General features: G+C 42.3%; 1 protein-coding gene across 1 annotated transcript in view; it reads left to right on the top strand.

Annotated features, from left to right (window-relative positions):
* syne1a (spectrin repeat containing, nuclear envelope 1a) overlaps positions 1–26,448 on the top strand; it is a 193,871-nt gene that overhangs the window by 18,423 nt on the left and 149,000 nt on the right. Inside the window, exons 9-23 of the mRNA XM_051654915.1 lie at positions 6,689–6,798; positions 7,047–7,085; positions 8,421–8,528; positions 11,025–11,162; positions 11,241–11,405; positions 11,557–11,669; positions 11,821–11,989; positions 12,216–12,312; positions 13,825–14,021; positions 14,145–14,309; positions 15,443–15,592; positions 15,719–15,856; positions 24,967–25,116; positions 25,296–25,454; positions 26,206–26,370. Coding sequence (XP_051510875.1) covers positions 6,689–6,798; positions 7,047–7,085; positions 8,421–8,528; positions 11,025–11,162; positions 11,241–11,405; positions 11,557–11,669; positions 11,821–11,989; positions 12,216–12,312; positions 13,825–14,021; positions 14,145–14,309; positions 15,443–15,592; positions 15,719–15,856; positions 24,967–25,116; positions 25,296–25,454; positions 26,206–26,370 — 2,063 coding nt within the window. The remainder of the gene's footprint in view (positions 1–6,688; positions 6,799–7,046; positions 7,086–8,420; positions 8,529–11,024; positions 11,163–11,240; positions 11,406–11,556; positions 11,670–11,820; positions 11,990–12,215; positions 12,313–13,824; positions 14,022–14,144; positions 14,310–15,442; positions 15,593–15,718; positions 15,857–24,966; positions 25,117–25,295; positions 25,455–26,205; positions 26,371–26,448) is intronic.

Raw genomic sequence — 26,448 nt, 5'->3', positions numbered from 1 at the left:
CAACACCTCTCCAGTGTGACTGGATAGAGGTAAAGATCAGATAGAGAAAAAATAGTTTAAATCTCCCCTGACTGGGAGAGAGACATGAGTGAGGATTTGGGTAGAGAAATAAGAGAATCCAAGTGTAGTCCAGTAGCATAATTAATGGAATATTTTTCATTAAATTGGGTGACAAGATCACAGGTCCACAGTCTGTTAATAGAAAATAACAAATAGAAAAAGCCAAGAACCTGCAACACAGTGCTTTAACAACAGATGACTATAGCACAACCTTATTACATAATTAATTACTTGTATAGTTATATCCCGATAATGAAAATGCATTTACATTTACACCTTCTTTTGAATGTGGTTAGAATCCATCCCTGACCACTTCCGAATGTGGTTTCAGCTATCCAATCACAATCCAATGCATTTACACCTGGCATTTATTGGGGTCAAGTTGTATCCGATTGCGATCCTGTTATCAAAAATGCATGTTAATGCCAGGTGTAAAGGGGGTCAGAGTCTTTTAACAATTATGTGAATGAGTGGTAAAATACGCTGGCTACCACCCCTGGAGTTCGCTAGTTCGCTAGTTCGAATCCCAGGGCGTGCTGAGTGACTCCAGCCAGGTCTCGTAAGCAACCAAATTGGCCCGGTTGCTAGGGAGGGTAGAGTCACATGGGGTAACCTCCTTGTGGTCGCTATAATGTGGTATGTTCTCGGTGGGGCGCATGGTGAATTGAGCATGGTTGCCGCGGTGGATGGTGTGAAGCCTCCACACGCGCTATGTCTCCGTGGCAACGCGCTCAACAAGCCACGTGATAAGATGCGCGGGTTGACTGTCTCAGACGCAGAGGCAACTGGGATTCGTCCTCCGCCACCCGGACTGAGGCGAATCACTATGCAACCACGAGGACTTAGAGCGCATTGGGAATTGGGCATTCCAAATTGGGAGAAAAAGGGGAAAAATCCCCCCCAAAAAAAAAACAAAAAAAAAAAACAATTATGTGAATGTATAAGGGAAAGTGTATATTTTAGGTGTTGTAACACATCATCACTTTTTCACCATTTTTTAAAAACGTTTAATTACTCTTCACTAGCTTATTTTAAATGGCATGGCAGAGTCTGGGGGGGGGGGGTGCATTGCGCCCCTAGATATACCGCAAGCCCCCCAGAAACCAGATGTCCCCATCCTGACAGGAAAATGATCAAGGGGCACTCCACCCACCGGACTGATGGCGAAACAATTAACCCCCCCACCCCACCCCCCAAACATACAAGTGCCCCACCAAAGATTGCAACCTAGTACTGGCAATGTTATGTGATAGTAATGGTCCTGATGTGTGACAAAATAACTGTATTTGTAAAAGTAAAATAGTTTTAGATGTCAGCTACCCATTTATTGTATATACTGTATTGTAACAGCAAAGACTTTTTTTGGACACAAACATTCAGGGAGATTATTGTTTCTTTGACTGTGTACATTTTGACCATGCAGTTGTGTTGTATGAGGCTCTAAGCACTACATGTTTAAATTGTAATTAGCAGCATGCCACTCACAGAAGGTGTGATTGATGAATGTTTAATTGAGGGGTTAAGTCTTAGACCTCCTTGACACCATCTGAGCTTCCTCATGCTTTCAACAAGGAGGCTGACAAATTAAGTTTGACATTTAAACGATTAGTGGGCCATTAGCCACGGTAAAGCTGACTGAACAAAAAGTGCTCAAACATTAAGTGAAGGTACATCTTTTGTGCAGAGAACCATCAGTGGAGCCTACGCTACACTGACTAGACTTTCTAACCATCTCAGATAGTTATTGTTCTGTTAATACATTTTCTTTTAGGGACATTAAAGTTGATTATATGACATTGTATAAGTGCATTCAAAGTGTAAACATGTATATGATTACTGCTTAGCTATTAAGGTATTGCTCGTTACTCCATTTATAAAAGACAGTGTACTAGCATTATCTGAAGTTGCAATTACTGGCAGGGAAAATTTCTAAAATATCACACGAAACATTGTGCATATTGTAATTTTTGAATTCTGAGTAATTTCATGGTGTGTTAAAGCTAAATTATTATGCATAGATACACATAAACCAGAAGACAGGAGGTGCAGCTGTGGTATGGGGGGGGCGTGGTCATGTGTCGGTCTGCGGGAGAGGGAGGGCGGTAAGGCTCGTCACCTGGGTCGTAATTATCTCTAACACCTGTCTCTCATTATAGTGATGGCTCAGAGCAGTAGTGTCTGAAGGACCAGCAGCAAAACAGAGACTGTTTATATTGAGGTCCCTATTTGAGTTGGTCTCCAAGAGCCGTTTCTTTGTTTTAATACTGTGAAGCTGAAGTGTGTGAATAAAATACTCAACTGTTCGCTGTCTCCTGACTCCTCCATTGCCCACGAACTTGGATCATTTTACAGTGGTGCCGAAAACCCGGCTTTGGAGGAGAACGCCATTATGGAGTCCTCACCGCTGGGCGAAGTCTTCAAGACCCTCAACAGCATCCAGCAGAACCAGCATCAAGCCCTCATGGAGGTACACCTGGAGCAGTAACAACGTTTCCAAGTCCTGCTCCAGGCACAAGCGGAGGACCGGCAGGTGCTCCGGAGCCTGATCGCCAGGGAGGGGGCTGGCGCTGCGACCTCCCCAGAGCCTACCCCACCTGTGGCCCTAATGAAGATGGGGCCAAATGATGATCTGGAGGCCTTCCTTGACCTGTTTGAGAAGACAGCCTACAGCCTGAACAGAGGTATGGAGGTGGCCTCCCCATCAGTGGGCGGCCCACCTGTTGCCCTTACTCTCCAGGGAGGCGCAGCTAGCGGCACAGCAAGTTCCCGCCGCTAGCCTCCTTGATTACAGCCATCCAAGAAAGACCATCCAGCAACGGGTCGGTCGAACCCTGGAGCAGAATTGGCAGCTATTCCGGTCCCTGAGCTTCGGGAAGCACGGCCGCCCATTCGCTTTTGCACAGCAGCTCCGTGACACCTGCCGGAAATGGCTGCTGGTGGGGGGAACCCGTGGCGCCATGGAAGTCGTAGATCTGGTGGTACTGGAGCAGTTCATCTCCCAACTTCCTCGAGGCATGTCCGAGTGGGTCCAGTGCCACCGCCCGGCATCGCTGGAGGAGGCCGTCCAGCTGGCAGAGGACTACATGGCAGCATTTCCGGGAGGCAGCAAAGCAGTGTCTTCTTCTCTCTCTCCTCTCTCTTCTCTCTCTCCACCCCCTGTCTCTCACGTTCCCCCCCGTCCCCCTCAGTCCCGCCCAGTTCCGGCTCCTCGGAGGTGGGGAGGAGCCCCGCCCAAACTCCACCCCCGGTCCAGAGGACCCTTCCCCTTGTCTGTCCCTCCTACTCCACCTGTCTCTCTCCGCTATCCCCCCCAGGTTGGCGAAACCACCCCCACGAGTACAAAAGGAAGACCTGGGCCGGTCTGCTGGAGCTGTGGGGAAGCCGGACACAGTCAGGATCGGTGTCCAGTGTTGGAGGTGGGGACACCGGTCCGGATCCCCAATGCTCCACAGGCTGCCCCCAATCGGGCAGGGGCGTATCAGATACCGGTAAGAGTAAAAGGGGATACACATCAAGCTTTGGTGGATACAGGTTGTTCTCAAACCTCGATCCACCAACGCTTGGTGCAAGGTGGGGCATTGGATAAGAATAAAGTGTGAGGGTGAGGTGTGTGCATAGTGACATAGACAAGTATCCAGTGGTTACCATTGAGATACGATTCAGGGGAAAATGGCATAGAGTCGAGGCTGCATTTTATTCCCGCCTCACCCATCCACTAATTCTGGGAACCAATTGGCCTGGCTTTAAAAATCTATTGAGGGTAATGTGTGTGGATGGGTCCTGCAAAGTAGTGTCGCGGTGTGTGACGTGCGATGCTATGGCTGGAGAGGCAGTGCCAGGGCCGTCAACATCGGCTCCGCGACAGGATGACGCAGACGAGGAAATTCTCATTCTCAGGGGCTTCCCTGAGGGGGATTTCCCTCTGGAGCAGTCGCGTGATGAGTCCCTCAAGCACGCCTTTGACCAAGTGAAATTAATTGATGGTCAACAGCTCCAGCCTAATGTTGCGCTCACATACCTGTACTTTTCTATTATCAAAGAACGGTTGTATCGAGTGACGCAGGACACTCAGACCAAAGACAATACAACTCAGCTGTTAGTACCAAAGAGCCGTCAGGAAACACTCATCCAGTTGGCTCACTATAACCCAATGGCTGGCCACTTAGGTCACGAAAAGACTTTGAACCGTATATTGGACCGTTTCTTTTGGCCGGGCATTCACGGCGACGTACTCAAATGAAGTGTGGCGTGCCATGAATGTCAGTTGGTGAACCCACCGGCCACCCCAAAAGCACTATTGCGCCATCTGCCATTGATCGAGGTCCCCTTCGAGAGAATTGGCATGGACCTTGTCAGGCCATTAAAACGGACTGCACGCGGCCATCGATTTGTATTAGTTCTTGTGGACTATGCAACGCGATAACTGCGCAACATCTTAGCACATAGTGTTGCGGAGGCACTCTTCAGAATTATACCCCGAGTGGGGATTCCAAAGGCAATCCTCGCTGATCAAGGCACAACATTCATGTCACGTACACTTTACGAACTATACTAATTATTAGGCATTAAATCGATTCGCGCCAGCGTTTATCACCCACAAACCGACGGGTTGGTAGAATGATTTAATAAGACCTTAAAAAACATGATTCGTAAGTTTGTACATGAAGACGCTAAGAATTGGGATAAGTGACTCAAACCCCTGCTGTTTGTAGTACGAGAGGTCCCGTAAGCCTCCACAGTGTTTTCCCCATTTGAGCTACTGTATGGGCGCCGGCTGCACGGCGTGCTTGACGTCATACGGGAAGCTTGGGAGGAAAGACCTTCGAATAGTAAAAACAAAATTCAATACGTTCTTGACCTTAGAGCAAAACCCCACACTTTGGGGCAGGTAACACAAGAGAATTTGCTCCAAGCGCAAGAACGTCAATGCCATCTGAACGACAGGGGCACTCGACTATGGGAATTCGCACAGGGAGATAAAGTGCTTGTATTGCTGCCCACCTTGAGCTCCAAATTACTCGCCAAGTGGCAAGGACCCTTTGAGGTCACACGACGATTCGGAGATCTCGATTATGAGGTTAGGCGAATGGATAGGAGAGGGGCATGTCAAATCTACCTCCTCAACCTCCTCAAACCATGGAGGGAGGTGGTGCCTGTAGCCCTGGCAGCGGCATATGCAACATCTGAGGGTTGTCCTGAGAGCGCTGCGACAGGCGGGACTCACGGCCAACCCAAAGAAGTGTGCAATTGGGCGGGTGGAGGTTAGGTATCTGGGGTTCCACTTGGGTCACGGGAGGTGCGTCCACAGGTTAACAAAACCGCAGTGATCGCACCTGCCAAGTGCCCAAGACCAAAATGGAGGTAAGGCAGTTTTTGGGGCTGGCTGGCTACTGCCGAAGGTTTGTGCCTAGCTAATCTGATGTCACTAGCCCGCTGACTGACCTTACTAAAAGGGGGCTCCCGATCCAGTCAAGTAGACAGAGTCGTGCCAACAGGCTTTCCTTAAGGTAAAGTCCGCACTGTGTGGGGGGCCGCTTTTACATGCACCTGATTTCTCTCTCCCCTTTATTTTGCAGACTGATGCATCTGACAGGGGGCTGGGCGCAGTGCTCTGGCAGGAGGTGGGAGGGGAGGAACGGCCAGTGCTATTTATTAGTTGCAAGCTCTCCTTCAGGGAGTCAAAATACAGCACCATCGAGAAGGAGTGTCTTGCGATTAAGTGGGCTGTTCTTGCCCTCCGCTACTACCTGCTGGGGCGGGCCTTCACCCTCTGTTCCAATCACACTTCTCTGCAGTGGCTCCACCACATGAAGGATACTAACGCATGGATCACCCGTTGGTATCTGGCTCTTCAGCCCTTTAAGTTCGAGGTGATCCAAAGACCGAGGGCGCAGATGGTTATGGCTGAATTTCTCTCCAGAAATGGGGGGGGAGTAGGCAGGTCGGATGATGCGCCGGCCTGAGTCAGAGGTGGGTGTATGTGGCATGGGGTGCGTGGTCATGTGTCAGTCTGCGGGAGAGGGAGAGCAGTAAGGCTCGTCACCTGGGTCGTAATTATCTCTAATACCTGTCTCTCATTATAGTGATGGTGGAGGGAGACCTGAAAAGGCACGCCAGAGCGTCAGTGTGGGAGAGAGAGTGTGGCTCAGAACAGTAGGGTCTGAAGAACCAGCAGCAAGACAGAGACTGTTCATATTGAGGTCCCTATTTGAGTTGACCACCAAGAACTGTTTCTTTGTTTTATTTTCTGTGAAGCTGAAGTGTGTGAATAAAATACTCAACTGTTCGCTGTCTCCTGCCTCCTCCATTGCCCACGAACTTGGATCATTTTACAGCAGCAAAAAAGGACATGACAGATGCTCACCAAACATTCTTTTTAGGGCAGAAAGGAAGCTTTTCAATAAAATTCAGTTCACTGAGCACATAAGTCCCAGCCGTGATTAGTTGTAGACCTCATATGAAAGGTTGAAGAAGAGAACCAACTTCTTTCTTTCCTCTGGCACCATACAAGTCAAGAACAGGAAGAAAAAAGATTAATACAATTAATAAAACAATTTTTTTTACATTTATTTTCATTTTGTTGCAAATCATAAATTTATTGTAAATTTTGATCTTTGATATGATTTAGATGTGGATGTGGATAAGCCAGATGAGAAGTCCATCATGACGTATGTTGCACAGTTCCTGAAACATCAGCCAGACTCCCATGTGACAGAAACTGGACGACAACAAGAGGAGGTAGAGCTCTCTCATCCTGCAATCAAACTTTTACCAGCCCTTCATTCACTATACTGTATGTCTCATGGTCTGATGGCTAGACTCTTGACTCTTGGTTGTTTTTTAAATTATCACATTTTTGTTTGTGGAGTGCAGTCATCATCATTTTCTTGCATCTCTTTCTTTATTATCCTTCTTTTTTTGTATTCACTAATGTCTTGTTGTTTACGTGCATCCCTTTTTCCTATTATGCCTGCCTTTGTCTCAAGTTTTATCTTACTCCTCGAGCCATTGAAGAAATGTTAGAGGTACGTTGGCTTGTATAAAACATATTATGCCTGCTTTGACTGCTCCATCAGTCCACCCTTTCAATAGTATTTTGCCTTCAGAGGCTAATATAATAGACAATAATTTCCTTTTCATCATGAGTAGAGCAGATACTATGTGGAATAGGTTTATATTCCAGAACATTGTATGCCTTTGATATGTTCTGTATTATTTTGCTCCCTTTACTATTGTATTTGCATTAGAACTGGGGCTTTGGGTGACATTTACATGACAATAATGTCCTTTGGCTTTTTCCTGCTTTGCAGTGATAGCCTGGTGATTAGCATTGGTCATCAGAGAATATTAAAGGTTCCAAAACAAGTTGTGGTGAATTGATCCTGACACAACCTGGTGCTTTTGTAGAAACTATTATTTCTGTCTTGTGACATTTTGTCCATTTTTCATAGCCAAGGTTTTCGCCTCTTTGTTATACATGTAAAGGGATAGTTCACCCATAAACAAAAATTGTGTCATCATTTGCTCACCCTCATGATGTTCCAAACCCGTATGATTTTCACTAAAGTGGATATTAGGCAGAATGTTAGCCTCAGTCACTATTCACTTTCATTGCATTTGTTTTTCTTCATACAAGTGAATGGTGACTAAGGCTTTCAGGCTCTAACATTCTGCCTCTGGAAGACAGAACGTCATAACGGTTTGTAACATCATAAAGGTACGAAAATGACAATTTCAATTTTTGGGTCAACTATTCCTTTTTAACTAGTTAGGTTGTAATATTCCAGGGCATTGTATGCCTGTGACAGTATTTGTTTCTCGGAGGTAGGGAGAAGTACATGCACTAGATGTTGGCAAGGTCATGATATCATCATGTTGATGACCCAAAGGCATTGCTTCATTGAGGATGCCAAATGTAAGATGAGTTCTGGAAGAATAGGACTAATTTTGTAGAATTAGCTGAGCACTGCTCTCACTTTCTTGCCCTTGTTCCTGACCTAATTCATAGGGAGGGTAAAAGTGTGTAACATGATTAGTATCTTCCCCGCAGAGATGATTTCTGGCTCCCCTACAGAGAGGTTTGGGGCAGATCAACAAAATGGAGAAGAGGAATTCAGCAAACAGCAGGGAATCTAGTCTGTGTTGGCTTTATAAATGTGGCATTAGTGATGCATGTTTGAACTGCGAAATTGTATTGAGTCACATATGTACAGTATATATGTATGTATAAATGTATAAAGTGCATTAAATTACTTTTAAGTGAGGAAATGATGAGTTTCGAGCTGCCCAAGGGCTTTAAATCTGTGCAAATATTTGCATTTTTCTTATTTTTTTAATCCTCGCTCTCTCTCTTTTCTTAGCGAGAGCAGCGTAAGACACTGAGGGAGCTGAAAGCATGGGCTGATCAGTTGGAGAGAGACTGTGCTCAAGCGCAGAGGGATGGGGGAAGTCTTGGTGTGCAGTACCAGGTGAGCTCATGGTGCCTACATTAAAACACGTTAATTCCAATCACAAACTACAACCTTATGTTGACATGAGATATAACACAAGATATCAATTGAATTCTGTAAATTTTAAAAATTAAAATTCCAGGAATCTTAATTAGTGGTCAGTCAATATCTGTTTTTAAATGGCCAATGCCAATACTGATATTTAAGAGTGCAGGGTGGCTGATGACTGAAATAATACCAATATACAGTGGGCTTCAAAAGTCTCAGTCCACTAAAAAATCTGGGATTCAAAATCAAAATGTTATTTAATTTTTTTAGTTTCTCTCCTTTTCTCCCCAATTTGGAATGTCCAATTCCCAATGCGCTCTAATTCCTCATGGTGACGTAGTGACTCGCCTCAATCTGGGTGGTGGAGGCCCAATCTCAGTTGTCTTCACATCTGAGACCGTCAATCCACGCAACTTGTCACGTGGCTTGTTGAGCACGTTACCGTGGAGATGTAGCGCATGTGGAGGCCCACGCTATTCTCGCGGCATCCACACACAACTCACCACGCGCCCCACCGAGAGCGAGAACCACATTATAGCAACCACGAGGAGATTAACCCAATGTGACTCTACCCACCCTAGAAACCGGGCCAATTTGGTGCTTAGGAAGCCTGACTGGAGTTATTCAGCATGCCCTGGATTCGAACTTGCGTCTCCAGGTGTGGTAGTCAGCGTCTTTACTTGCTGAGCTACCCAGGCCCCACCAAAATCAAATTTAAACTAAGAAATAATTAGAAAGTTTTAGGATTTTGATCATTTTGTTTATGATGTAAAATTTATATTTGAAGAAATATTTAAGATTCTACACTGTTTCTAAGTCACTAGTAAAATGAGCAAATGTGTGGCACTGAGCCCGTTTATATGCACACCAATAGGCTACTTACTCCCAAATATCAGCTTATTTGTAAAAAAATCAGACAAAGCAAGATCTGCACACACATGACATTTGAAATAATTGTGTTATTCTCCACTTTTGTCATCAAACCGTGAAGAGGCTTGCGTTCAACACTTGCGCACATTGGATAAGCCAGTAAGAATGCCAGTTAAGGTGTTTACATGCAATGCAAAAATGGCCTAATAGGCAAAAAATGTACCCGTGCCGATCGGTTTATTCTTGTGCCATTTATGACCATACACCGATAAAGGAACGGCGTTTAATGTGATTACATGACCACAAATGTAGTCGGCTTGGTTAGAATAATCGGTATAAGAACGTACATGTAAACACGCTCAATGACCATGTTACGTCCTCTTTAGAAATTGTCAGATTTTCTTGCTTCCATTGAAGCACACTAGATGCTCATTGAAACATTGAGCCTTTTTACATGCACACCAATTCGCTAATTGCTCACATTACATGACATTTGAAATAATCGGGTTATTCTCTGCTTTTGATGTCAAACCGTGCAGAGGCATGCGCACATTGAAAAAGCCGGTAAGAACGGCAGTAAAGGTGCTTACATGCAATGCAAAATCGGGGTAATGGGCAAAAATCTAACTGTTTTGAACAGTTTATTCTTAAGCTGTTTACTCTATAAGCTATCTAAGAACACTGTTTATTGCATTTACATGACCACACACGTTGTCGGCTTATTAAGCATAGTCAGGGTATGAAGGTGCATGTAAACGTGCTCATTGTCAAATCATGCTGGGATTACATGAAAACTTGCAGAGTTCATGCCAGCTTGATTTCATGCTGTCAACAAACAGAAGCATAGAACAATATAATTCAAATTAGAAACATTTTCACTAGTGTTCTCAGAATTTTGGACCCCGCTATATACTGATACAAGGGGAAGCTGTCATTTTTTTAAATAAGCCAAGCAGATCAGTGGCCAATTTTTGGCCAATGCATTGACCTGAATGGTGTATCTGTTTATCACCAGTCCTAATGCATAAGAATCTATGCAAACTAAATAGAAAAACAGAGAAAATGTGGTAGATGCCAGACAAAGAATTTGCTACAAAAACTTTGCAACACACATTCGCATACTGTTTGCATGAATATAACAGATACGCATTATAGTTGAAAGCTTTCATTGCTCTCATAATCATTGGCGCTGCACACCAGTTAACTTATGTCTGTTGCTGTCTGTAGCGCCCACGGATATGTTACATATTCACAAGAATCAGAGCTCTAGCAGGGACCGCATTGGTAGAGAGAAAGTGGGGAAATTGGAGTCCATTATTGCATGAATATATGAATGTGTGATTTGACTGTGTATAGTATTTATTTTTTTATTTTTATTTTTTGCTTTTGGCATTTCTCTCTTTTTCATTTCTCTCTGTCTCTTGCTTTGTCATTCTTTGGACAGGCAGTGTTCTCTTGCTGTTACTCTCCTGTTAGCATTACACTGGGTATTATTTGTATATTCAGAACACATATTAAACATTTTAGTCTCTCTTTTAATTTCCTGTATTTCTCTCTTTTTTTCATTCACTCACTCACTCTCTCTGTTGTTCTCAGATTTTCAAGCGTTACCGGGTACAGTGTGAGGTGCAGAGAAGACAGGTGGAGACATGTGTTCAATCCACTCAGAAGGATGGCAAGCTGACTGCAGATCAGGCTCTGGTCAAACAGGCCTGGGAGAGACTGTCTGCAAGGGTAAGATACACCCACATGTTTACCTATGGGGACTTTTTCTTACTCAACCTTTTCTTACTTAGAATTTTCTTGCTGCAGCTTTTGGATTGGCATCTACATCTGGATAGTGGGTTGCCAGATCCTCTTGGTGAGGTTGGTGTGTGGCTACATCAGGCAGAGAAGCTTTTACAAGAGGAGCTGGTTCCTCAGCAAGCCCATGATGAGACCGCCAAAGCCATTCACAAAAAACGTCTACATGACCAGGTAGAACTGGATGAGTGTGTGTGTTTGTCCAGATGTATGTGTGTTGGAATTAGAGAATGGATGAATGAGTCTTAAAAAGACTATCAAAATGTTAACTTTCTCCCATTAAAACAAATCTTGGATCTTACACTTTTTGCTTTTGGTTGTGTAGGAGATCTTAAGACTCCTTGAAGGACATAAGCAGACTGTGCAGTTAATACACAGAGACAGATGTGTCAATAATGTCCCCATTCCCATGGAACAACTACAAGATATGTCTGAGAGGTAAACATCATAACAGATAATCTCAGCAATGAATAAAGCGATTACATTTAAAATATCCCTTGGAAGTACTACAAATAAAACTTTTAAAACTACTAGGTATTGAGTATTGACTCTTTTTTATTTTATTTTATTTTATTTTAACTGCTCTCAGACTGAACTACATATCTACCTCCTCACAAGTTCACTTAAGCAAACTGGAATTCTGGGAGACAAAATATTGTATGCTGGCATTTTTGACACTAGCTGAGTCCAAGCTCAAATCCTGGATCATTAAATATGGCCAACAGGAGTCAATGGAGCTTCTGCTGCAAAGCTATAGTGTAAGTTTACAAACCAACAGCACTGTATGAATACGGTAGTATTTTTCATCCTTCCCTCTACTCTTCCATCGTCACTCTTGAGCCCATTCCATCAAATTCTGTATAGCCTAACCTCTGTTATAAATAAATAACATGAAACTTATTATTTTGATACTTGATATTTGGATTGCATAATTAAATGTGCTCATTTGTCATTTGTACCTTTGTTCACTTTCTGCTTCTCAAGTCATTTGTGGAGGGACAGCAGTTCTTTGAGAAGTATGAATCCAGCCACCAGGCTCTGATACAAGCTGCTGATCTTTACATTAAAGCAGACAGTTCAGGTATGCTTCATATATTCAATAATTATGTGTTTTATATGTACATATTTTGCCTATGGGACTGCTAAATGTAGTTTGTTAATAGCTCAGCAACTTTCTAGACAAGTGATTTTGGGGTTTCATTTTTTCTTTGTGACTGCATAAAGGTCCCTGTTGAAAGGACCAGCTTTGTTGCTCACCAGCATACAATATATTATGTTTTGAATGCAGGTATACTGGTGTCCCTACCAGGCTTCTTTACTTGCTTAACAAGCAAACTTTCCTTGGTCAACCAGCTTCATCAGAAAAACCTTGCTGGTTGAGCAACATTATTTTCTGGTGAACAACATGGCTATGCTGGTTCACTAGCTAGACCGGCACAAAACCAGCAACAACCAGCATAAACCATTTTGGACCAGCATGGAAATGTATAAAAAATCTGAGATATATTTATGGTGCAGAAACTATATCATAGCAGGAAAGATAAAAGCACTGACATTTTTCTTGAGCAAATCCTTCACATTTTACCATCTCAGCATCCAGAGGGCAGTTTGATACAGTAGTGTCTGTCTCACCTCTTTTCACCCTCTGTGAGTTTAATCCATGTGGCCTCAGTAGCCTTTCAGTCTGTGCCTGTAGCATTTGCCTGCTGTCTACGTTCCTCTCTCGCTTTGTCAGTGTTGCTCTTTTCCTTCTGCTTTTTTTTTTCATCCCTCTCTCCCTGGGCTACTGGTAAATGAGGTTTTCCCAGGCACAGAATTCAAAAGGGAATTCCAGTCCATTAGTGTAGAGACTGTATTCTGATTGGGTTTATCTTGGCAATAGACTGTCAACGTGTTGCTTTCTACATGCCCAAGGCAACCTCAACACAGATGTGGGCTTTGTGTTATATCTCAAATGCTATTGGAAGATCTCAAAGTATATCTCCAACAAGTCAATTACATCTTATGGTAGTTTAATGCATTGTTTTTCAACTGGTAGGTTGGACGTCTGTTCTGATTTTGGACAGTAGGAAAAAACACTTCTAAATACAAATAAATACAGCTAACCTTAAAACATATATACGGTTAGGATAACAAAATAAATTGGCTTATCGACTTAAAAGGAGGAGAAAATGCTTCCAATATCTTTTGTTGTTGATGTCAAAGGCTGTGCGTTCTATCAAACTGTACAGTGTTTTGCCACACAATTGTCTCACTTGGTTGAAGCCGGCCGAATTAGGCGGATTTCAACATGGACAGCTTGCATTACATGCCCTCATCCTCAAAAACCATGAAGAAAACTATGCAGAGTAAAAGAAATATAACCCAGGCTACAATACAGGTAATGTTTGGTATTATGATGGGTCGCCACTTGATGTCCAATGAAATATCTGGCCCCTGAATCAAAACCAGCTGACAAACACTGGTGTAAGTTCTGAGCAGTTCATTATGTGATTAAAAATTATTATTTTAATTTAGTGCACACACACGTATTTAGTAGAACATTCATGGGAATTATCCTCCCTGCATTTGTGTGTGTATTTTGCCTTTGTAGTAGAGGAAGGGGTAAAGCTCTTCCTGCGAGAGGTGTCTGATCAGTGGAGGAGTCTGTCAGTGGAGGTGCGGAGCGTAAGGTCCATGCTGGAGGAAGTGCAGTGTAACTGGCTTAGATATAACAGCAGCGTGGCCTCATTGCAGGCCTGGCTGGAGGATGCCCAGGGAGCTCTCAGACAACCTGAGAACACCAAACGGGTGAGAGATCCAGACAGATGTAACTCTAAAGCGTAACTCTAATAACTGGAGCAGAGTTACATTTATACTAACAGGCATTCTGGTTTACTCTCTCTTATTTTCTCGCTATCTATGTTGTTCCAGGAGTTTTTTCGAAATCTTCAACACTGGATGGAACAGCATGCTGCTATGAACAATGCGGGAAACTTTCTTATTGAGACCTGTGATGAAACAGTGACACGAGATGTAAAGCATCAGCTTTTGCTTCTCAATGGACGATGGAGGGAACTCTTTCTAAATGTCAAACAGGTAAACAAATGCAAATTACTGATGGAGCTGTACTGACCCACATTAAAAGTCAAGTATTATGCTAAATTGTTACATATGGCAAATTACTGTAAAGCATGACTTAAAGCATTGAGCATGGCTGCATAGTTTCCATGTGAATTCCTAAATGGCACTGTTGACCAATGACACTGTCTGCTTCGATTGGCTGATATGTATTGTAGTACAGTTTGTTAAAGGAGACAGAATTTTTTCAGTATTAAAATTAGGACTGTAAATTGATTTAAATTTTCTATTACATTAATTACATGTTATGCCGATTAATTAATAGAATTAATTGGCATATCAATATTTACTAGCAAGAAATTAAAAAAATAGAATTAAATACAAATAAATATATACATAATCATTAAATAATTACAAATAATTATATTGAAAAAAATTCTAAAAATTATATATAATAAATCAATTGAGAGAATTAAAATACATTATATTATTGTGGCAGATGAGTAAAGCTTTGATTAAGCAATACAAAAAAGGCTTTACAAGGCAATGTATTGTTTATTTCCTTATCACTGGCCTACTGTCCACAGCAATCCATTTTGCAGTTAAATTCGTCAATCTGTCCAAGGTATACTTATTATAAGGGCTTCTCTTAGGACACGTCTATGGACACATTAGTCAGACGGATGCTTATGTAGTGTCTCACTTTGGTTGCGTCACATCATAAATAGCGTTTTTAGACTGTGTCATGTTAAACGTAGTGTGAAAGTTAGAAAAACCCTTCTCGAGACCCCTTCATTCGGAGTTGCTCTCTGTTCAGCTTTGTCTGCAAAAAGAATGTGTCCTCACCTTGTGCTGTATGCTGTAGTTTGTTGTGGATTGTTGCCTGTACAGCTGTGCGTTGCCTATACAGCTGGAGTTGCACTTACTGCCTCCTGCAGACTGAGACTTGTAAAAATATGAAGGTGGCTTCAAGTATGAAAGTAAATTCCTTATTATGGTCCGGGTCATTATTAATTGTGTAATTTTTACATTAATGTGTTATTTTTTATATAATTAATCACACTGAATTTATGCGTTAAATCGCTCTAGTTAAAATACTTACTGTACTCCTACAGTGCCTACACTGTACACTGTCGTGTCTCTCTTCACAGTATGCCCGTCTTCCTGATACTCATAATGTGAGGGAACATCAGGACGTCAGCTTAGCCTTACAAGAGTTTCTGGACACCTCTTTTAGCAAACTTACCTCACCACTGCAAGTGTCATTGCTGGATGTCAAAGCCTTTATGCAGGATGTTGAGGTAAAAAGGTCATCACGTTCACTGGATTTAAAGTGTGTACTTAATCTTTTGGGGGAGGTAAATCAGTTCCCTTGATTTGAATTACATCTGAGCTTTTTTTGTTATATAATTTCACATATACCCTAGGATATCAAGCACAGGCTGCCTTCTATGGAAACACAATATAAGGCTCACTCTGTCCATCTTCTGGCCAAAGACTGTGTTCATGGTGGTGGAACTAAAGCAGTCTCTACTATAACAACAATCGAAACACAGCTCCATCAGGTTTGGGCCATGTTTGCTAAATTATTGAATATGTTATTGCTATGTGAAAAACTTCAATAGCCTGATCATCTCAACTTGAACTTGTTGGGTAAAACATGTAGTGAAGTCTAAAAGTGTGAGACCATATTGAAAATCTGGGATTCAAAAACAAACAAAAAACACATTTTTAGAAGAAATATAAGAAATGTGACATGAAATATTAAAATAACATGCTCTTCAGAGCATTCTCAAATTGTGCTGGAATAACAGGGATCATCAGGTTTTGCACAAACTTGTGGAGTCATTTCGAGTGAATGCTCTCAATAAAGCAACAAAGCTACATTCAAAATACTAAGAAACCCTGAAATTCTTTGTGGCAGACAAGCCTCTTGTTCATTGGAAAAGGAGGAAGCAGGAACCGGATTAACAATCAAAAAGACTTTAATTCAACATAAAACACTGAACTCTCTCTCTCTCTGGCGTCCCCGGCTCCTCCTTTTACCTCTCTCACTGAATGGGCAACTCAGCACCGGGCATGAAATCTCTCGGCCCGGCCACGCCCTCCTCCTCGTCACATAACTCCACCGCCCGATTCAGGCCGGGGAAACCTCCCTTCCTGGAGGGGAGGAGTTGCCCCTTTAGCCATTCCATCGCCGGCTGGTCTTCCCCGCCTCCTGGGTACCTGGGTAGGATGAAGGGTGAGGAGAGAGAAAGATAGCGGGAGAGACAAAGAGAGAGAGAAGGAGAAAAAAGAATAGAAAGAAAACTACAGTTCCCGACCACGCCGCCATTTAGTCCTCAGCCAGCTGTCCAGCGATCCTCCGCGACGTCAGGCGATGGCAGTGGATTCAACTCCTGGCGACCGGCAGTGGCTCCTCCGTCCCCTGGCGGACGGCAGCGGTTCCTCCGCCTCCTGGCAGACGGTAACAGCTGTCCAGTGATCCTCCGCGACTCCGGGCGATGGCGCTGGTTCCGCCTCCTGGCGGACGGCAACAGCTCCTCCGCTTCCTGGCATTCGTCAGCAGTTCCTCTGCCTCCCAGTGGATGGCAGTGGTTCCTCCGCCTCCCGGCAGATGTCAACAGCTGTCCAGTGATCCTCCGCGACACCGGGCGATGGCGCTGGATTCCGCCTCCTGGCAGACGGCAACAGCTCGTCCATCCCCTGGCGGAAGGCAATGGCTCCTCCGTCTCCTAGCGGACCGCTCCAGTACCACTGAACCACTCTTCTCCTCGGCGTCACGATATTCCGTCAGCGGTGAGGGTTCTCTGATGGCGCATCTTCCTCCAGTCCTGGGTTTCGGCACCAGTGTGTCAGACAAGCCTCTCGTTCATCAGGAAAGGAGGAAGCAGGAACCGGATTAACAATCAAAAAGACTTTAATTCAATATAAAACACTGAACTGAAACATAACAAAAGCGTACACACAAAACACTGCTGATGTGCTCTCTCTCTCTCTCTCTCTCTCTCTCTCTGGCATCCCCAACTCCTCCTTTTATCTCTCTCCCACTGATTGGGCAACTCGGCGCTTGCCGTGAATCCTCTCGGCCCAGCCACACCCTCCTCCTCATCACATTCTTGTTCATTTTTCGATTCGACTTTTCACTCAAACATTATATTCTAAAATAATTTGTAATTAAAACATTTATTAAATGAGAAAAATGCAAACTAGAAGCAATTTAAAGGGGTCATGAAATGCTATTTTTTTTAAATAATTGTATTTTCTTCACTGAGGTCCACTGATAATGTCTGCACCCAAACTGTCATAGTTTAATAATAAATAATAATAATCATTTTCCACCCTGATTCTGGCTCTCTGTCTGAAACGCTCGGTTTTGGCCTCAGCGTCTCCTTTAAACTTCAATATAAATGCCCACTGTTCTAATTGGCTAACATTATGCAGCCACCTCAAATACAGAAATATTTGAAACTCAATCGAAAGATAATAAACAAACTCTACACAACATTCTAAAGCTAAATTTCAGGGTTTACACATAACACACATCAGAGTACATTGTATCCGAATATATTAAACTGTTCTCTCAAGCTCAGCAACAACATAACTATCAAACAGTCATGACATTTGAAATATTCATGAATGAAACTGTTTACTCATGGTTTTGCAGTCAAGTCCAAGTGTTTTTAATTCTTCAATAACAGTTCCTTTGCAAAGATTGAATTGTATGGAGTTCACGTGACGCCATGCGTGAAGCAGACGTGTGAGACATGAGCTCTGCGAACTTTGCTAGTTTTTTAATTATTTTCATGTTATAATCCGGTGAGATTCGATACACCCAGTTACATACTTGCTCTTTGGGGTAACATGGCAAAGAAGTCAAAATCTTCTGACTCTGGAGACATTAAAAGACACTTACGTGTTCAAGCTGAGGACTCTGGCGGCCCTGCAAGCCGGGGACTCGATTTGGACGGCACGTCAAGAGAAGAAATTCAGCGTCAACTGTACAACATATCCATTATCTCGGTAATGCTGACGAAGGTTGTTGCTGACTTGGAGGATCTCGCTGTAATACGTCGATCGATTACGGCGATGGAAACGAGTTGTTTACAAGAGCGACAGAAGTTGAAAGACAGATCGATTATCTTAAGTCATCGGAAAGGGAATTATCCGCTAATCCGCCCGTGTCCAAAACAGATATGGAATTAATTTTGGAAAAACTGGAATATTTTGAAAATATGAGCCGAAGGAATAACATACGAATTGCTGGAATTCCTGAGCATGAAGAGGGCAGAGATATGGTGAAATTTCTGGACGAGCTCTTCCCGAGTCTGCTCGACATAACAGGCCATAAACTGGAGCTCACAGGGAGACAGGCCCCTGAAATTTCTGAAATCATCCGATAAAGATCTCGTGTTGCTCCAGGCGAGGAGCAAAGGGAAGCTTTCTTGGAAGAACCATAATATTTTCTTGTTCCCAGACTTTGCGAATATGACAAGAGAGAAACGTGATCGGTTCAGGGAATGCAAGAAACTCTTACACCAACAGAAGATCACTTTTGCATTGATGTTTCCGGCCAAACTGAGAATAGAAACGAAGAATGGTCGCAAAGTATTTACATGTCCAAAACAGGCACTCTCCTTCATAAATACATTGGAGTAAGCCATTTGATGTTTCTTATATTAGTGGACTGCCTCGTTGTTGAGGAAATCTATTATCTGAGAAAGCTGGGTGCCATTATTGTTTCTTTTTGCATTGGCTCCGCCTAGCGGCTGCAGTTTGTTTTATGGCATGACTCCAAGAAACTTTTGTATTAACGGAAGATCTGTTTTACACTGAAGTTCCCGGTCAGATCGAGAATGGACACTATGGATGACCGCAAAATATCTACATGCTCACATAAAGGACGTCTTTTATAAAGTTGACGGGCTGAGTAAGTTATGGTGTATTTGTTTTTTGTTTTTTTGAGCGGCCTCTGAGTTAGTTTGGCTCTTGATCATCCGAGGAACCAGTATGCCGGTTTTGTTTTTCGTGCTGGCTCCGCCTAGTGGCTGGAGCTTGTTTTGTGGAATTACACTACTTCGGGACAGTTGTGAATAAATCTGTTCGTTCTTTGTGCTTATGCCTCCTGTTGGCTGGAGTTTGTTTTTGTGGAGTATTTTTAAGGGACAGTAGAATGATTACATCATCTGCTGCACTCATAACAGCTGGCTCACTGAACAATTGTTTGTCTGTCCGAGGAAACTGAACAGCTTTATATCAGCTGGAGTTTGTTTTGTGGAGGAACACAACTTTGAGACAGTTCTGTGAATTAATCTACATGTTTTTTCTGTTATTCTGCCTGTTGGCTGGGGTCTGTTTTACAAAGTATTTTCTGTTATGTAATTTTGCCTCACAAAATTTGTGCAGAAACACCGGACTTGAATAATCCGATGGCAAAGTTGTCGTGGGGGTTCTCGTAGACGTACATTGACTTTTGAGTTTTGAGGGATTGACGCCGGTTGGCGCTGTCGTGCACGGGGTTAATGCGCACGTTTTTCTTTTTTCTGTTTGTTTTGTTCAGGGGGAAGTTTGGGGTTTGATTGTTGCATTAATGGGGAATGTGGTCTGTGTAATCTTGTTTTTGACCCACAATTTTTTTGTTTTATTATATCAATAGGTCAAATGTTAATATGAATAAGTTGTCTCTTTCCACATGGTATGTGAATGGTTGGGGCACCCTGTAAAAAGAAGGAAGGTTATTTATTTTCTTAAACGTAAGAAATATGATGTTGTGTTTCTTCAAGAAATGATGATCAGGGCTTTTTTATAGATCTTTATGGGATGTTGCAAGCTGCTGGCACCCCTCATGATATAATATTGGGAGGAGACTTTAATCTTTTGATGGACTCAGTCCTTAATCATAGTGAAGCAAGTGTGTAAACCCCCTAGTGCAACATTGACGCTTCACAGGATGTGTAAAAATCTTGGTCTTACAGATATTTGGAGACTTTTGAACCCATCTGGTAGGGACTATAAATTTTTTTCATCAGTTCATAAGATTTACTCTAGAATAGATGTTTTTTTTATATCTAAGTCCCTCATTTCATCTGTTGTTGACTGCTCAATTGGAAACATTTTAGTCTTAGATCACGCCCTGGTGAACTTAGAGATGTTGCCATATACAGAGAAAAATAAATCATATAGTTGGTGCTTTAATGTATCCCTTTTGCAAAATCCTGATTTCCAACAAATGTTAAAGACTGAAATCAATGTCTATATGGAGACCAACTGGTCCTCAGTATCTTCTGTGGGCGTGGCTTGGGAGGCACTTTAGGCTGTCCTTAGGGGTCGGATCATACAGTATGCCTCATTCATCAAAAAATCCAAAGCACGTGAACTCGTAGAGGTGGAAGGAAATATTAAAAGTGCCGAGGCATCGTCTGTCGAATGACGTCTGATGGTCTCAGAGAATTGACCCGATTGAAATACAGATATAATACTATTTTGTCGTGGAAAGTGGAGTTTTGGTTGTTCAGGGCAAGACAGTCATACTTTGAGTCAGGGGACAAAGCAGGGAAGCTTTTGGCTAGATATATAATGCAGAGAGAGTCTTTTTCTACCATTCCCTCAGTGAAACCTGCTGGTGGTGAAATATTTACCTCAGCCATTGATATTAATAATGCCTTTAAAGAATTCTATCTTGATCTCTATAGTTCCACATCTTCATCTACTGATGAAGATACTAGAATCTTTGTGGAACCATTAGAACTCCCTAAACTGACGAATGAGCAAAAAAGCTCTCTTGATTCTGAGATAACCTTGGAGGAACATGACGAGGTAATTAAGTCCTTACCTACAGGCAAGGCTCCGGGGCCAGATGGTTTTGCCACTGAATTTTTTAGATCTTATGCTACAGAACTGGCTCCACTTTTGTTAGAAGTCTATTCTGAATCATTAAAGAATGGGAAGCTTCTGCCAACCATGACACAAGCCCGGATCAGTCTGATTCTTAAAAAAGACAAAGATCCAAACGAGCGTAAAAGTTACTGTCCAATTTCCCTGATCCAGCTAGATGTAAAAATTTTGGCTAAAATTTTGGCTAACCGATTAAGTAAAGTTATGACATCTCTTATACATTAGATCAGGTGGGGTTTATACGGGGTCGTAGCTCTTCTGATAATATTAGGCGTTTCATCAATATCATGTGGTCAGTGGCGAATGATCAGACTCCGGTCGCTGCCATCTCACTTGATGCCGAAAAGCCGTTTGATATGGTAGAATGGGATTATCTTTTTAAGATTTTGGAAATGTATGGGTTCGGGAGTACGTTTATTGGTTGGATTAAGTTACTTTATAGACACCCTGTAGCAGTGGTACAAACAAATGGATTAATTTCAGATTATTTTACTTTGGATAGGGGCACCCGTCAGGGTTGCCCTCTTTCCCCATTATAGTTCTGCCTTGCCCTGGAACCATTAGCAGCCGTGATAAGAAAGGAGGAGGATTTTCCAGGGGTGACGGCGGGAGGCGTGGCGCATAAGCTTCTGCTTTATGCAGATGATATTTTATTATTCGTCTCTGACCCTACTAGATCTATGCCTTGCCTCCACAGAATTATTCATTCCTTTTCCAAATTCTCAGGATACAAAGTCAACTGGTCTAAATCCGAAGCTTTGGCTTTGACAGCGTACTGTCCAGTAATGGCCTTCCAGCCAGGCGCCTTCCAGTGGCCCAAACAGGGCATTAAGTATTTGGGCATTTTATTCCCAGCAAATTTTTCTGATTTAGTCAGAGTTAATTTTGACCCTTTAATAAAAAGGTTTTCGAGCGATGTAGACAGGTGGGCTTCATTACATTTATCAATGATTGGAAAGGTTAATGTTATTAAATGAACTGTATTCCAAAATGTAACTACTTGCTACAGTCTCTCCCAGTAGATGTCCCCCTCTCTTATTTCAAGCAATTTGAGAGCATAGCGAAGTCTTTCATTTGGAGTGGTAAGCGCCCCAGATTACATTCCAATAAGTTACATAGGCCGATTGACAAAGGTGGGTTAGGCCTACCTAAGATTTTATTTTATTATTATGCATTCTGTCTCAGACATTTGGCTCATTGGTCGCTTCCACCTGAAAGAGCCCCTCCCTGGTTCTGAATTGAACAAGAACTTCTTGCCCCTATTTTGCCATTGCAAAGCCTTTCCATCAAACTAAATAGAGAAGTTAAATCACACCCTGTTATTTCACATTTGCACTCAGTATGGACAAAAGTGTCCAGAGTGTTTAATTCAGATATTTATCTAAATGTTGCCTCGAGCCTATGGCTAAACCCCAAACTATGCATTAATAAGTCCCCTTTTTGTTGGTCAGAGTGGATTGCGAGTGGGGTTAATTCACTTGGTGATCTTTATGAGAGCGGTGTGATGAGATCCTTTGAAAATGTGGTTCAATATTTTGGGATCCCCAGATCTCAGTATTTTAGGTATCTTCAGTTACGCCACTTGCTCTGTACTATTTTTGGGAATAGCATACACCCCCCCTAAATCAGCAGATACTATAGGAGAGCATGAGGCATCAGTGTATTACTCCTTATTAATTCAGAGTCTGGGGGATGGAGTCTCAACCACTCTCAAGAGATTATGGGAGAAAGATTTAAACCTGGAATTGGAGGAGGGAGAATGGGCTAGGATTTAAAAAAAAAAATAAAAACTGCATTGAGAGATGCAAGGGTGCGCCTTATACAATTCAAGATTTTACATCGGTTCTATTGGACCCCCTCTAAATTGTATAGGCTTGGTCTTAAAGACACACCGACCTGCTGGCGATGCCAATCAGAGGATGGAGACATGGCCCATGTTTTTTGGTGGTGCGCTGAGATTCAGGAATTTTGGTTGAAGGTACAGAGTGTTGTGTGTGACGTGTTGGGCATTCGGATTTCGTTTTGCCCCAGACTCTATGTTTTGGGTGATGGGGCGGTCATCGACGTAGGTGACAATTACATAAACAATTGGGTCCTCACCAGTGCGATGATAGGCTGGCAGATTGTTTTAAGGGGTTGGAAGTCGGTGGGAGCACCCTCAATTCGGGAGTGGTGCGAGGAGATGGGAAGGGTGGCAGCCTTCGAAGAGTTAACGTGTAGAAGGCTGGGGATATGGGATCCTTTTATTGGGAATTGGGGTAGATATTTGATGTTTTTGGGGGGCTCTCAGAGTGGGTCTGTGGAGAGAGAGGTATAGTTTAGAGTTGTATGTTTATTGTATGTGTATATGTATGTATATGTGTATATGTGTATATATATTTGTGTGTGTGTGTGTGTGTGTGTGTGTGTATGTATGTGTATATATATATATATATATATATATATATATATATATATATATATATATATTATTTATTTATTTTTATTTTATTCTCTGTATATGTTTGTACTTATGTAAGACCACTGGGATGTCCATTTGGGGTCGGGTGGGATTCTTGGTTGGGGAGGGGAAGTAGTGGGAGTTAATGTTGATTCAGGGTATATATGTTTTGTTTTTCTTTGTTTTGGAAAATCAATAAAAATGTTAATCACAAAAAAAAGATTGAATCGTATTATGACTGGTTTACAAGCAGTTCATGCTGATATTTGCACACACACAGTCCATAACACTCTGAAACATGATGCACACACATTTGTGCACTGAGGCACAGATCGCCAGAATTCCATCCAAACGGTCAAAGATTTCCAGCTAGTGCTTGTTCACATACACCAACAATTAAAAATAGTGCAGATGGGCGCAAGAACAGCAAGACGCAGAGCAGCTGAATGAAACTGAATGGCATCTCCATTTCTGAATTGTAACTTGACACCCCGTCTTTTAAAAGCAGTGCGACAAACATGACAATGGTCAAAGATGTTTGTGTAATGCAAGTTATATGCACAAAAAAACTTCAAAATAGTCCAGATGGGTCCACTCTGGTGTTCAGAAATAGTTGGTCACTGTAGGCCTGTCTCTCTCCCTCTCTGTTTACGATACTGTAACAAGGCTCGTATCTCTTCGACAAAGGAGGAAGTGGGAGATGACGAAATCCAACTCAAAGTGTTTACATTTTTAGAACTCAAAACTCGTTTTTTTAGCAAGCTCAAAACAACACAGTCTCTGGGTGTGCATGTGTGCAGCTCTCTTTCCCCCACATTGGCGTCTGGCTCACTCTTAAATCCATCTCTACTCTCACTGCGATGAAAAACAGCTGTTAGAGACAGTCAATAACAGGTGATGACCCTCACCATTCTCATCTCCCGATCTCGCTCTCCGTTCTCAAGCCGGCACACAACCACGGCCCCACCACCACAGATACAAACTGAGCACCAGTGGGTGGGTGCGATGACACATGTTGTGGGGCGTGTAATGTCTGAGCAATGTCTCGTTACGTCATGAACACACAGTTTTCAAAACCTGACGTTTCAAACAGGTGGGAACTATAAATGCTCTTTTTAGACTGGGGAGGAAGTTTTGAGTTCTGAAATTTACAGTATGTTTTTTATAGTAGTTACCTCTTATATGTCTAAATATCAAGGAAAATTAGATTTTCCATTTCATGACTCCTTTAATTATGTGGTCTCCAACTTTTGGACCCCATTTTATGGACCCTTTCTTTGACCAGTGTCTAGGAAGAAATTATGTGAGTGTGTTTATATGTTTTTGTTTGTATCTTCACAGCTGAAAGAGAAGTGTCCTTTAATCCTGAGGGAGTGCCAGGCTCTGTTTCCTTGGTTAGAAGAGCTAGAGAAGCAAATCTCAGCTTTCTATCAGACAGCAGAGCACGCTGGACACATCATCACCCAGCAACACAACCACGAAATGTGCCAGGTCAGACAGATAATTGGGAGGAAAAGAGTATTAGACCATGAAGTATACAGTGGGGTGAAACACTAATAACGTGTCTGTCTTTTGTAATCACACATGGATTCGATAAGGAAAAGATACCTTTCTGTGTTTTTATTTTACTTAACATTGTGTAAATCTGTGTTTTTATTAATTTATGGCAGGAGCTACAGACCCAGCAGCAGAACTGTAAACACTGTGTGTGCGCTTTGGAGCGTAGTTACCTGTCCCTGCAGAGGGCGCTGTGCTGTTCGAAATCACTACACAATTTTGACATATCTCTTCTGCAGAACAGAATAACAGAGATTCAGACCACTGCACAGGTCAGACTGCACTACGATTCCTAGAGAATTACTGTGAATGAAATGTCAATTTATGAAACTGTCTTGCAGATGTTCTTATGATTGATACCATTAGAGGTTTCTTGTAATTCTTTGATTTTTTTTATCACTTTTACATTTTCTTTTTTTACACTTTAACACTTTTTTTTTTTTTTAGCAGTTTTTGTAAAGCAGGGATTAGTCTTGACTTCAGAAATGAGAGCAAAGTATCTTATCAGTGTTTCTCAATGTTTTCTTAAAAGGGTTATATCATACATTTTTATCATTTTTTTCCACTAGCGGTCCAATTATAATATTAGTCACATTTTTTGAGAATAAAGCAGTCATATTTCATTTTTTTTATTAACATTTTTCCACACTCTCTCTGGTTTTTAATGAAACGGTCCATCTATCTGGCTTTCTTCTCATCACCTCACTGTGACTTGGTGAGCCAATTATCCGATCAACTAAAATGTAAACGAGGACAGTGCTGATGCATTTGTTTGAGACGTCGCAAATTTGTGGAAATACAGAACAAGTTGTTTTTGCTGCCTTGTTTCAATAAATGCTCTTTTTGAGCTCAGAAGGATGTTTTGACTTCTGAAAGTTACAGTATGTTAGTACATCAAGCACTTTTATCTCAAAAGATCATGGAAATTTCATTCCATCTGATATAATGCCTTTAAGATCTAGTTTGGATTTGTCTCTTACCAAAACAGGTGAAAGACTAACAGTGCTTGTACTCTCAATGCAGGCTCTGATGCAGGAGGCTTTAGAATGGAGGCAGGTGGCTGAGACTAACGGCAACCTCATGCGGCGGTTCGAGGAGTCTCGCACTGATCTGGAGAAGGCACTGCGGGTGGGCCAGGCCTGTTTAAAGGAAAGGGGAGACCCAGATGAGCTGTTCCACAAACATAACGTAAGTCAATAATATTTTAATCAGACATTCAACTTTAAATATAATAAACATGTCTGTTTCTTATAATTGAGTGTGTGA

This window comes from Myxocyprinus asiaticus, chromosome 25, assembly GCF_019703515.2.
Source record: "Myxocyprinus asiaticus isolate MX2 ecotype Aquarium Trade chromosome 25, UBuf_Myxa_2, whole genome shotgun sequence".
In the NCBI taxonomy this organism is placed as follows: Eukaryota; Metazoa; Chordata; class Actinopteri; order Cypriniformes; family Catostomidae; genus Myxocyprinus; species Myxocyprinus asiaticus.
Note: the sequence above shows the minus strand (reverse complement) of the source record. Positions and strands in the feature narration are given on the sequence as shown.